Source organism: Lontra canadensis, unplaced genomic scaffold (assembly GCF_010015895.1).
Source record: "Lontra canadensis isolate GAN:19392208 unplaced genomic scaffold, GSC_riverotter_1.0 scaffold4, whole genome shotgun sequence".
Taxonomy (NCBI): domain Eukaryota; kingdom Metazoa; phylum Chordata; class Mammalia; order Carnivora; family Mustelidae; genus Lontra; species Lontra canadensis.
In genome coordinates this window covers 15,670-28,318 of record NW_022630998.1, presented here as the reverse complement: position 1 = coordinate 28,318, position 12,649 = coordinate 15,670, and the positions used below count along the sequence as shown (strand labels likewise).

Sequence of the window (12,649 nt, the reverse complement as noted above, 5' to 3'; positions counted from 1 at the left end):
TTCGTAATACCTAACATAGTGATGGTACAGTATGAGTTTTCAATAAGCATTTGTTAAATAAATGACCAGAAAGATTTTAATACTCACTTGTTCATTCATTTTTTCAAATATCTAATATATTAACAAAGTGCAGAGTGATCAGGTTTCTTTCCTACCAGATATACTAACCTGTTTGGAATTTATTTTGAAGTTCGGTTTAGAAAAAAAATTCATACTTGCATAATAAAAAGCCATTCAGACTAGATTTTAACTGAAAAAAAAAAAAAAAACTCTAACATTTTAAAAAATTTATTTATTTGACAGAGAGAGAGAGAGAGAGAGAGAGCGAGCACACAAGCAGGGGGAGAAGCAGGATATCTGCTGAGCAGGGAGCCAGACATAGGGCTCAATCCTAGGACACCAAGATCATGACCTGAGCCGAAGGCAGACCTTAACTGACTGAGCCACCCACATGCCAAAATTGCTACATTTCATATGCAGCAAAATGGGGATTTATAACACATTTTTCTTGAAGGTCACTTATGAGATAAATTAATAGTGAGTTATAAAGTATGCACTAAAATATATTAGCAACTGTTTCTAATTGCTGTAGTCCACAGGTACATAAGATAATGATATGATATTTGTTAACTGCTGTCAACTGAACTGAACTAATAAACTGCAGTTAGCAGAGTGGTTCCTCAGTTACATTCCAATCATGGGAAAGCCAAACTCCAATTTTAAAATTCCAATTTAAGAAGTACTATGTTTGTCATTACTGCATAAGGGAATTCTAAAAGAAAAGGGAATGCTTTATATATGTAGTTCCATGCCAAAACCAAAAAAATCCTTTTCAACTTTTTTACTTTTCCAGTATTTGTGTGCAGGCAGTAGGAAAATTTGATTAAGTTTAATATATTAGAAAAATAAGTACATTCATCTTATGTAACAATGGAAATATTTTACTTTTCTCACAACTGCTCACCCCAAGCACTTACCTTTCTTCAAGCATTTAACTTTATTTTTGCAAAACTGACAAACAGGTATCAAGAGCCTCTCAGTTAGGATTCAAAATTCATTTGCACTTAGGAATTAGGAAGTTGGTTGACAGAAAACCCACAAGTCAACAAACAGGCCTAAAACCTACTGTCAGAAGGCCAATGTACTACTTCAGGGCAATGTGCTTTGGTTTCCCAACCAAAAGCAAAGAGAACTACCATTGTTAGAAATGTGAAAAGGGTAGGATACTGTCTGGAAGGAAGGAAGGAGGGAAAGAGAAAGACAGCAAGGAGAAAACAGAGGTATAATAATGGAATGAAATGTGCTGACAAAGAAACAAAATGAAAAAGTGAAAGGGAAGAGTTTGAAGAAAGAAAATGAAGGACAAATCTCTAGTCATCAGTAAGACTGCCAAACCCAAGCTAAGGGCTTCCAAGTAGTAAATAATGCATTTAATCTGTAAGAGCAAAAGAAAAAGACACACAAAGACACACACACACACACACACACACACAAACACATGTGCTGAAAGTGAGGGGTCACTGAGAACCTACACAAGCAGATGCCCTCTGTAAGGGTAAAATCTCAACCCAGTAATATAACCTGGATCACCTCTTGGGTAGACAGTACAAAAATATGATCATAACTACATTAAGTGGAAAGCTAATATATCTGCTTGGGAAAAGACCATGTGGGCATCTGGGGAAGGGTCAACATAAACACAGGAATGGGAGTCACAAAGAGCAAAAGCTGGCAGTGTCTGATTCAAGCCTTTTGAGTAAGAAGTGTTCCCCAGTTCAGAGATGAGAAATCCAGTTTGTACTGGATAACTCAATTATGAGGACAAATGTATCACAGCCCGACAACAAACTATAATAACTAAAACTCCTTCCTATGGTTCTACATTTCAAGTAGTCAAGGTAGATCAGTATTTAGTAAAAGGATATTCTACAATGTGAGCATTACTGTGTTACATTAGATATATTTAATAAACTAGCTTCCTCATTTTTATAGTCTCTTATAAGCTATGGTTAATATGAATTTGACTTTGAAAGAATGAGCTATGTTTTGGGGGTGACAAAGATGGCAAGTTTCTGATCTATAAAGCTGAGAGCAAACTATGGTCCAATGACAAAAGTAAATACTACTTTGAACTGACAGTTAACTATCTAAAAGCCAGTCAACTAGACAGCCACTTTTGGTAATTCATTGACTCTGCCATGCATTTAAATTAATTTCTAACAAAAACCCATAGTTGTTAGAAAACAATTCTTCCAAGACCTAATATTGTTTTGAGAGAGCTTAGAGTGCTAAAAAAAATCTGAGTGTACTTAAGTTTCTTAGAGTACATTAAAACTTCTAGTTGCTTATTACTCATCAATCCGATTGAATTAAAAAAAAAAAAAAGACAACATTCTGTCCATGAGGCTGTTACAAAACAGGCACTCTTCACATACTGCTGATAGAAATACAAATTGGTATACTCCTTCTGGGAAACTCTGGAAACATCTAACAAAATTCCTACTTCTAGGAATCCACCCCGAAGCTACACCTCCAGCAACAGGGAAGGACTATGCATAAAACTGTTCACTGCGGAGTTCCTATAAAACACTGCATACGAGATACAATAATGCATATAAATAAAGCACAAGCAATGTGGTATTCTAGAATCAATGCAGGAGATATGCATGTATTATCATGAGTAAACCCTAAAATTGTGTGGTGAAAAGTAACTTTTAAGGATTTTTTTAAAGCTTTCATTTATTTACTTACTTGAGAGAGAGAGCGAGAGCGAGCATGCACACATGCAGGAGGAGAAGGGGTGCAGAGGGACAAGGAGACTCCCCACTGAAGGTGGAGCACAATGTGGGGCTCAATTGCGGTACCCTACGATCATGACCTGAGTCAATGTCTGAAGCTTAATGGACTGAGCCACCCCGGTGCCCTGAAAAGTAACTTTTATAATGATACTTGTGGTGTAACACTGCATTAATACAGTAACATATGCACATTTTAAAATATTCAGAATATTTTATTTTATGGGCATATATAACATAATAAATGCTGATATATGCTACTAAATTACATATATTTGTAATTTGTGGATGAGAAAATTACACTGAATGAGTAAGAACTACTTCTGAGACAGAGAAGGTGGGTGGAATTAAGCATTACAATATAGCAAAATATTGACACTTGATAAATACAAGAAGTAGATCATAAGGACATTTGTTATATTATTTTTGATATGATTGAACTACATCATAGTTGACAAAATTAATTATTGTATAATTACTTATTATTAATTACTGTGGTAGTAATTATAAAGAAGGATTCTAATTTGGCCATTTGGATGATAACTCACCGTTGACTTATTTTTACTTTTGATGAGCAGCAATTTAAAAGTGCTAGAATGCGGGGCACCTGGGTGGTTCAGTGGATTAAGCCTCTGCCTTGGGCTCGGGTCATGATCTCAGGGTCCTGGGATCAAGCCCCACACTGGGCTCCCTGCTTGGCAAGAAGCCTGCTTCTCCCTCTCTCTCTCTCCTTGCCTCTCTGCCTACTTGTGATCTCTGTTTGTCAACTAAATAAATAAAATCTTTTTTAAAAGAATGCTAGAATGCTTGGTGATTAACTACAACTGAATCATTATTGAGCATATGCTGCCACCTAGCAAAACTTCCCAGAATAATTTAACAACCAAAGAGAAAATGGTTCTCTTGTTACGGATAGACCCTGATTTATTACTTTGGGGAAAAAAATATTAAAAAGTATTACACACTCAACTATGAAATAGGAGCTATGTAACTTCAAAAGCACACACAAATATAGTTCTTGACATTCTTATCTTTTACAGTATGTGGAGGCAAATCATTTTGTTCTCCGGCACTTTATTTATTTTTAAGATTTTATTTATTTATTTTACAGAGATCACAAGTAGTCAGAGAGAGAGAGAGGAGGAAGCAGGCTCCCTCCTGAGCAGAGAGCCCGACGCGGGGCTCGATCCCAGGACCCAGAGATCATGACCTGAGCCGAAGGCAGAGGCTTAACCACTGAGCAACCCAGGTGCCCCTCTCCGGCACTCTAGATTCTACCTTTACTATCTTATGGAAAGTGGAAAGTGAGTGGGCTTCTTCGTAATTTGCTAACAGCAATGTCTGCTTCACATAAAGGTCCTTGGCCCTCCTACAGAATTAAAGTACATGTTTAGACTGGTTCACTCCCCACGGCTGATTTTGCATTTTACTGCTGCCCAAAGCAACTTGACTAGAGCAAATTCAGCTCTGGTTTAACAAATTCTTTATTTACTAGATGCTAGGGTGCTGTTGTTTCCAATTCTGCGTCCTTTCTCTAGTTCTAACGGAAAGGGAGAAGAACAAAGTGTACAGTTAGGAGATTTCCCTCCATCATGTGAACATAAAGTAACTCAAGTTGAGCTGTCCATAGTTTCATCTGCCCAATGCTATTTACTCATTATTACCTATAAACAAGATCCCATGCTTGAGACTAGGGAACATGCTATAAGTCAGTTAAATATTCTCACTTCAAAGTCCATGTAAAGTATTGGTCAAAATAAGAAAATGCAATAAATAATCATAAGGTGAAGTAAAACATGATCTTTTTTTTTTTTTTAAAGAAAAATAAAGGCAAAATTAGAAAGGTAAGATTTTATATACTCAAGAATAAATGTTACTTTAAGAACTTAGAATCAGGAAGTCATCTATAAATGTCAGGTTTTCTCCTTGGAAATTTTTCGAGAAGAATAAAAACATTAAAGGTAAAAGATACTGAAAATTAGCATAATGTAATAATAGGTACCTATGCAGGCAGGCTTTTTATGTTCAAAACAGACATTTTGGGAAATTAAACATGCTATAAAGTAGATGGCCACAGAACTATTTAAAAGAAAAAGCCGGGGCACCTGGGTGGCTCAGTGGGTTAAGCCTCTGTCTTCAGCTCAGGTCATGATCTCAGGGTCCTGGGATCGAGCCCAGCATTGGGCTTTCTGCTCAGCGAGGAGCCTGCTGCCCCCTTCTCTCTGCCTGCCTCTCTGCCTACTAGTGATCTCTCTCTGTCAAATAAATAAAATCTTTAAAAAAAAATAAAAAATAAATAAAAGAAAAAGCCATAATTAAAAATCAGCACAGATAATGAGTACCAATATCCCAAAGGTAATATCAGAGGTTTATAAATGTCTGAGGATCTGATGAAACTTATGGACTCTTTTCCCCCAAGAGGCACACACACAAACACCAATTTACACATAATATCAGGTAGTTACAGGATCCCAGACTTCCTAAATCCCAGTTAAGGAGAGCTAATTTAAGTTATTAAGGATCATAAAAATGATGGCTGAAGTTTTTCAAGTTTCTCACTGAACACATCAGTATTGAGGATATGATACTGAGCAAAAGTTTACAGACAGGTGGAGGAAACACGGATATCTCTCACATCCACACACACATACTCTCAGCAACTCTTTGAAGTGCTAAAAATAAGTAAAAGGTGTTACAGAAGCTTCTAGAAGGAGTAAAATGAAAGCCAACCCAGTTTCCCTGAGAAAATAACAAGTAAAGGAGAAATAGGAAATGGACTGAAAGAAAAAGGGGTTTCTGGGTAGAAGGAAGAACTTGTGCAAAGGAGGTGTAACAGTGCTATACTACCTAGTGGAGAAGGCCAGTGAGGCTCAAAAGGGGGGAAGGAGGGCGGGAAGCAGTAATATACTGTAAGGGGGAGACGAAACTGGCCTTGTTTAGACTGGTCTTTACCAAAAGCAACAGGAAACCATCAAAAAGGCTGTAAGCAAGGGAGTCATGAGATTAGATTTCTCTTTTGAAGACAGAACTCCAGCTGCACGGTGGACATCAGACTGGGGAGACAGAGGAGTCAGGACAGTAGCTGGAAGGCTAGCAGCGTAGTGCTGGTGAGCGGAATAACTTGGACTAGGATGGGACAATAATGAAAAAGTAATGGATCCATTAAAATAGTGAATGTGAACTTTTTTTGCAGATACATTTCTTCCTTGGAGAAGTTAATTCATTTCTTTTATCAATGTTCTAAGAGGCAGTTTCTCTTAATTACTATTTTACAGTAATGACATTTGCCACTTATTTGTCATATTTGCTATACATTTTTTTCTAACTGGCTGTTTTTTTTAAATTTGGGGACGTTTCGCAGTTTTTATGTAGACAAATCTGTATTTGTTTTTCCCTTTGTAGATATTTTTCTCCCATTATAACACCTTCCATCATTTCCACTTTCGCTGTCCTTTCCCCCCCACCTTCATATGAGAATGTGTAAGATTTACTTTAACATGGGATATATACACTTCCTAATTTGATAAGCTCATCTAGTCACCGGAAAACATTATCATAGAGCACATACATTGGTAGAGAGATAACATGAAAACAGAGAAAGAGGTAGACAAATGCTTCAAGAGTAGAAAGTGGGGCGCCTGGGTGGCTCAGTGGGTTAAGCCTCTGCTTTCAGCTCTGGTCATGATCTCAGGGTCATTGGATCAAGGCCTGCATCAGGCTCTCTGCTCAGCAGGTAGCCTGCCCCCCACCCTGCCTACTTATGATTTCTCTGTCAAATAAATAAATAAATAAATAAATAAAATCTTTAAAAACAAAAGAGTAGAAAGTGGTCACACAAGGAACAGACAACCCACCCAGACTGAGGTGAATTTGTGAGGAATTCCTAAAGATCAAATTTTCACTGCTTTAAAGAGGACTGATAATTAGTGGAAAAAGAAAACATCTTAAGTGAAGAGGCCTAAATGATTCTCATTAGTACTCTCACAGCAATTTCAAAATTGAATGGGACGCTCACTAGTATTTCAAAGAATGCCCAAGGATTCACTCCAAAGAAGCTGTATGTCACGTCCTAGGCAAACTGATGAGAAAAAGCCCACCCAATGTTTTCTGGAAGTAGCACTCACTTAATCTGTGTTTATGCACATATGTTAAACAACTTCAGAATTTCCCCATTCTCTATATTCTGTACTCCACTTTCAAGTGAAATTCAGACTAATTAACTTGGCACTGAGGCAGTAACATCATTTAGTTTTATTTTCTACGCAATCCCAGAAGTTCTCATCAATGGAGAGTTATCTAGCCCTATACCACCCAAGGGGTTTCCTCCTACCATCTCTTCCTGCCTTATACCAGTCCCTGTCTGGAATGCTTTCTACTCCTCCGCTGAATCACTGACTGCAGTTAAGTGTAAGATCCTTAAAGACAGAACGATCACTTCATTTTGCCTTCTTTGGCAACCTTTCTTCACTCCTTGTTTTTCCCGGCATGATTCTCTACCATCGGTGGGTGTTGCCTACCCTTTCCCATCCGAGCATAGGTTGCTTGGAAACAGAAAGTAGGTCTACACACAACTGTACAACATGAACACTATGTCTTGGTCATGGCAAACACTTGAAAAGCCACTGAATAAAGAAGATAAAGGACTTCCTTTGCAGTAGCTGCGAGGTCCTCATTTGATTCTTGCTTTTTCAGCTTACTTTAAGTCTTCAGGTGTCTAATGACTTCCGTAAATAGAACCACAAAGTGGAAAGGGGACAGAGGCAGCAATGGTACCCTAGTGACACCGACATTTTGTTAGCAGTGATAAGGGGAAACACCTGATTTCAGACTGAATTTAAGAAAGAAGGAGAGAAGAGGAATTAGGGAGGGAAAGTATAACCAACTCTTCCTAAAAACTTTGCGTCCATGGAAGAAAGAAATGGGAGAGTAGCTGGAGTAAGAAACGCGGGCGTACGTCCTTAGAAGCGACGGGATCGCACTGAAGATGAGCAGTCCCTTAGTAAAGAGCTCGCAAGCCCTCCGCTTCACCTCCAGCAACCAACAAAAGGCAGGAAATGCGGAGAGAGTTGATTAGCGGTCTGGCACTGTGCAAACGCTTCCCATATTCCAATTAACTTAAATCTCACAAGAACCTTGCAAAGAAGCTACTCTCAGGAGCTTCGTTCTACAGACGAGGGCACTGAATATTAAATTACATGATCTTCCCAACATCCCACACATAAAAATTCGTGCGGCCCGAAGACCAGAAACAGGCGTTTTGCTGCAGCCACCTGGGAACCGTGAGGCCAAGTTACTGTGGCCAGGCTCCGAGGTCCGGGAAAGCCCCCCGGGCCCACCCAGAAGCTGCCCCAGCCGCACTCCCCACCCTCGCCCTCAGGACACCACGTGCTTCTCAGAAAGACCCAGAGAAGCCATTGTGGCGGTCCTGAAGAGCAGCCCCACAGGTTCCCCCGGGCCCCGGCGCCTACCTCATTATTAAGGTTGAGAGTCCCCGGCTGAGCCATGGTAGGTCTGAGAAGACCCCGCGGCAGCCGATTGGTGAACCGGGAAATCCTGGCTCCGTCACCACGCCCCTCTACGGCAGCCTTTGCGGCCCAAAACTCATCCGCGGCGCGTTCGGGCCGACGCTTGAGCAATAGGGAGATGGAGAACGGAAGTGAGTGAGAACAACTTCCGGAGGGGCGTGTTACCGGCTGGAACCGCGCGTTCCTGCGGAAACCGGGCGCGGGCAGGTGGCCCGGAGGGTGCCCCGTAGCCCTTGCCAAGTTTAGAAGTTCTTTAAGATGCTGATTTTATTATTTTCGTTTGTAGACGTGGCCCGGCTCTGTAAGGATCGTGTTTTTGTGTGCCAGTGGGGAGGTGAAAGCCCTTTTACGAAAGTAGAGTTCAGTGACCAAATTTTGCTCTGAATTTTTAATCTAGCGTTTGTGAAGATTCCTGTGCTTGTAACAAGCAGTCCTTGTTGGATACAGCTTTTTCTCTCCAGGCTCCCGTTGTAGCTGAAGCACGAACATATTTTTTTTCTGCACAATGTAATAAGGTTTAAATTTAGGTAATCAATGTTTAAATTTAAAGAAAAACCAAGGGGGCTCCTGGGTGGCTCAGTGGGGGTAAGCCTCTGCCTTTGGCTCAGGTCATGACCTCAGAGTCCTGGGATCCAGCCCCGCGTCAGGCTCTCTGCTGGTCAGGGAGCCTGCTTCCCTTTCTGCCTACTTGTGATCCCTGTGAAATAAATAAATAAAATCTTAAAAAATCATAAGGGAAAACCAAGATGAAAAAGTAGAACCTTTAAAGCAAAAACGTTTAAAGCACATTTGAAACTGCCTGTGGGAATAGCTGGTTTGAAGTATTACTCTGTAGGCAGAGGAGACATTAGGGAGTAAATCTGCACTAGGTAATCTTTTAATTAGTAGTTAACACCAGGTAGTGTTGATCGTTAAAATGGATCAAAGTCTGGGGCAGAAGCTCTGCATGAATTATCTCCAAAATATTCACAGAAATGTAAGGACATAGGAACTATTCTTATTTTACAGATGGGGAAACTGACTTGCCAGGAGCCAGGTGTCTCACCAGTAATTGTCCAGCTGAGGCCAACCACTGCCACAGGACTGCGGGATGGGTGACACAAATCTGCAGAGCCCAGTGCAAAGTGAAATTGCAAGACCCCTCACTCAAAAAGTAGGAAAGAGTTTTTGTTTTGTTTTGTTTCTTCCATGGTGTCCCTTGACATGCCATGTGTTTTTATTTGGTATTTAATGTGTTCTCTCAAGCACAGGGATATGGGTGGGTCTACTGCAGACCCTTACAGCTACTGGGGACCTGCACCCCAGGACTCAGTGTGGATGCGTGTTTTGGAAAAAGATGTCAGCAGTTGCTGGGCAAAGACAAGAAAATAAGAAGTCAGAGTACTCAAGTGGAGGATGTAGGAGGCAGGGCCAAAGATGACCCGAGACTGAACCCTTGAAATAAGTTTCATTGTCTCTCTGGATTTCACATACAAAATTCAGATTCACAGATAAAATGAGTAATTTCAGGACCGATGAAAGAACATTTAAGCTAGGCCTCATTATGAGCCTCTATCAGTCATACCCAGAGCCCGTTTTCATAAGTCATGATTCTGTACTCAAATTACTTTAAATCATACTTGCATTTGGGTTGGTATTCTTTTAGTTTAATGTGTGATTTGGGCACAAATGCCTTGATAGTTGACTTCCTATTTGAATCATGTTGCACAAAAGTAGTTTTGCCATTAACAAGCCATACACTGAATTGTAATTGTCTTCTTATTCATTTACCTCTCCTTCTTAAAGCTGAGCTTCTGAACTGTAATGGCTTCTTCAACTCAGGCAGGTGGTAGACACTCCATTCATAGACACATGGGAAAGGGCACCTTAAAGATAAGCGTAGAGCTTTATGGAAAATGTGTCCTCTCACTGGGGAGAAAGCTGCTGTTATGATTGCATAGTACTTCAGTAAATGTGTTCTTAATATGAAATTTATCTGTGGCTCTTAAAGGCTCTTAGTGTTTTCTGTGGACCACCCCTCTTATCCAATACCTCACTTCTCCAGCCAGCACAGTCTTCTCAGGTCAATGTTTGTTTTCTATCTTTTCTTAGCCCAGGCTCTCTCCTTGGCCTTTCCCTCTGCCAGCTCTGCTTTCTCAATGGTTACTTTTTAAGATTAGGTTAAGTTCCATCCATCCTTTTAAAGAATCCTTTCTGTAGCTCCCAACAGAAGCTAATTTCTCATCAGCAGATCATTTTTATGCGATTTAAAATAGCTTAACTTTAATTTTTTTTCTGTAGAGACTGTTCTTTTATAATATAAGCTCTTGGCAAACTTAGATGCTTATTTTAAAAGTGATGAGTAATTTTCCATTGTCCCTGATATCTTGTTATCTTGATTCTTTGCAAAGATGATTCTATTAAACTGCTCTTATTAAGCTATTCACATTTCCTCTAGTAATAACAATGTTTTTGTATTAAAGAAACTATAGGGGGTGCCTGGGTGGCTCAGTGGGTTAAAGCCTCTGCCTTCAGCTCAGGTCATGATCTCAGGGTCCAGGGATGGAGCCTGCATCTGGGCTCTCTGCTCAGCAGGGAGCTGCTTCCCCTCTCTCTGCCTGCCTCTCTGCCTACTTGTGATCTCTGTATGTCAAATAAATAAATAAATAAATAAATAAAATCTTTAAAAGAAAAAGAAACTATAGGTTTCTCTCAAAAGCAACGCATCAAACCACCTTTACCTTTTCCTTCTTAAGGGTTAACCTGGATCAGTTAAATGGTGTCAGATATATGAAACAACAAGTTTATTATCGTTAAAAGTAACACCTCTTTCCTCCTTATTACAGTGTTCTTTTAATGAAAATAAGGATCCAGCATGTTGAATGGGAATCCAGTTTTCCAGTTTCAGGTTTCTCAAGAGTTTGTCAGATCCTACTCTATTTGGCTACTCAGGCTGCCAAAACAAAATACCACATACTGGGTGGCTCAACAACAGAAATTATTTTCTTACAGTTCTGAAGGGTAGAAGTCCAATTTCAAGGTACCATCATGTTTGCTTCTGGTGAAGGTTCTCATCCTAGCGTGCAGACACAGCCGCCTTCTTGTGTCCTCAGATGGCCTTTAGAGTGTACGCATCTAAAGAGAGAATTCTCTGGTCTCTCTCTCTCTCTCTCTCTCTGATGTCCATTGATTTTCATTTAAAAATAATGATTCTGTTGGATTCAGGCTCTACCTTTATGACTTCATTTCATCTTAATCACCTCCCTAAGACTTTATCTCCAAATACCATCACATTAGGGATTTTAGCTTCAGTATATGGATTGAGGGGAGGACCCACAATTCAGGACACTTTCTTTGAGAAAAGAAAATTATCTGAAAAATAATCTTTTCTTTAACATTCATGATGACTGTCATTTCTATTGATAGATATGAAGATATCAATTGATATTAGGACCTTACACTAAGTGAAATAATGAGACACAGAAGGACAAATACTACCTTAAACACTTACATGAATCTAAGGCAGTCAAACTCAGAGAAGGAAGGAGTAGAATTGTGGTTGCCAGTGAGGGAAAAATGGGGAGGTATTAGTCAAAGGATAAGGAGTTTCAGCTATTTGGTTGAGTAAGTCCTAGATATCTACTGCACAGCATAGTGCTTATAGTTAACAATATTATGTACTTAAAAATTTGCCAGGAGGATAGCTCTTATGTTGAGTGTGGTTTTTTCCTAAGATTTTATTTATTTATTTAACAGAGAGAGAGAGAGAAAGAGAGGGAGAGAGAGAGGGAACACAAGCAGGGGGAAGTGGGAGAGGGGGATGCTGACTTCCCGTGGAGCAGGGAGCCCGACATGAGGCTAGATCCCAGGACCCCGGGTCATGACCTGAGCCAAAGGCAGACGCTTAAGGACTGAGCCACCTTGGAGCCCCTTATGTTGAGTGTTTTTATCCTCAAGAGAGAAAAAAAAAAAAAAAAAAAAGGCAGTATGCAATAAGAAAGAGCAGGAAAAAAGTGGGAGGTGATGGATATACTAATGGCCTAGATTGTGGTTATGGTTTCCTGATAAATAGTTACCTCCAAAGTTATTAGGTTGAGCATATTAATTGTGGATAGCTTTTTGTATATGATTCTTACCTCAGTAAATTGCTTTTAAAAGGCAAGTTATGGGCTGGTATTAACAAAGTGATTATAGTTCTACACCTTTCTATTAACTGAATGAGTCAGTGAAAGAGAAGCTTTGGGGAGTCCTGTCATTTTTTTAAGCCTGTGGTGTCATTCGTAATCTTTTGTACTTGAACAGTTATTAGTAATTCCCTCACAACAGATAGCTATACAGCTGAGTGTTTCA

General features: G+C 39.8%; 1 protein-coding gene across 1 annotated transcript in view; it reads right to left on the bottom strand.

Moving 5' to 3' along the window:
- Positions 1–8,333, bottom strand: part of SRFBP1 (serum response factor binding protein 1) — a 69,261-nt gene extending 60,928 nt beyond the window's left edge. The window contains exon 1 of the mRNA XM_032844204.1: positions 8,264–8,333. Within this exon, the coding sequence (XP_032700095.1) occupies positions 8,264–8,299 (36 nt within the window). The 5' untranslated portion in view covers positions 8,300–8,333. The remainder of the gene's footprint in view (positions 1–8,263) is intronic.
- Between the last annotated feature and the right edge of the window lie 4,316 nt (positions 8,334–12,649).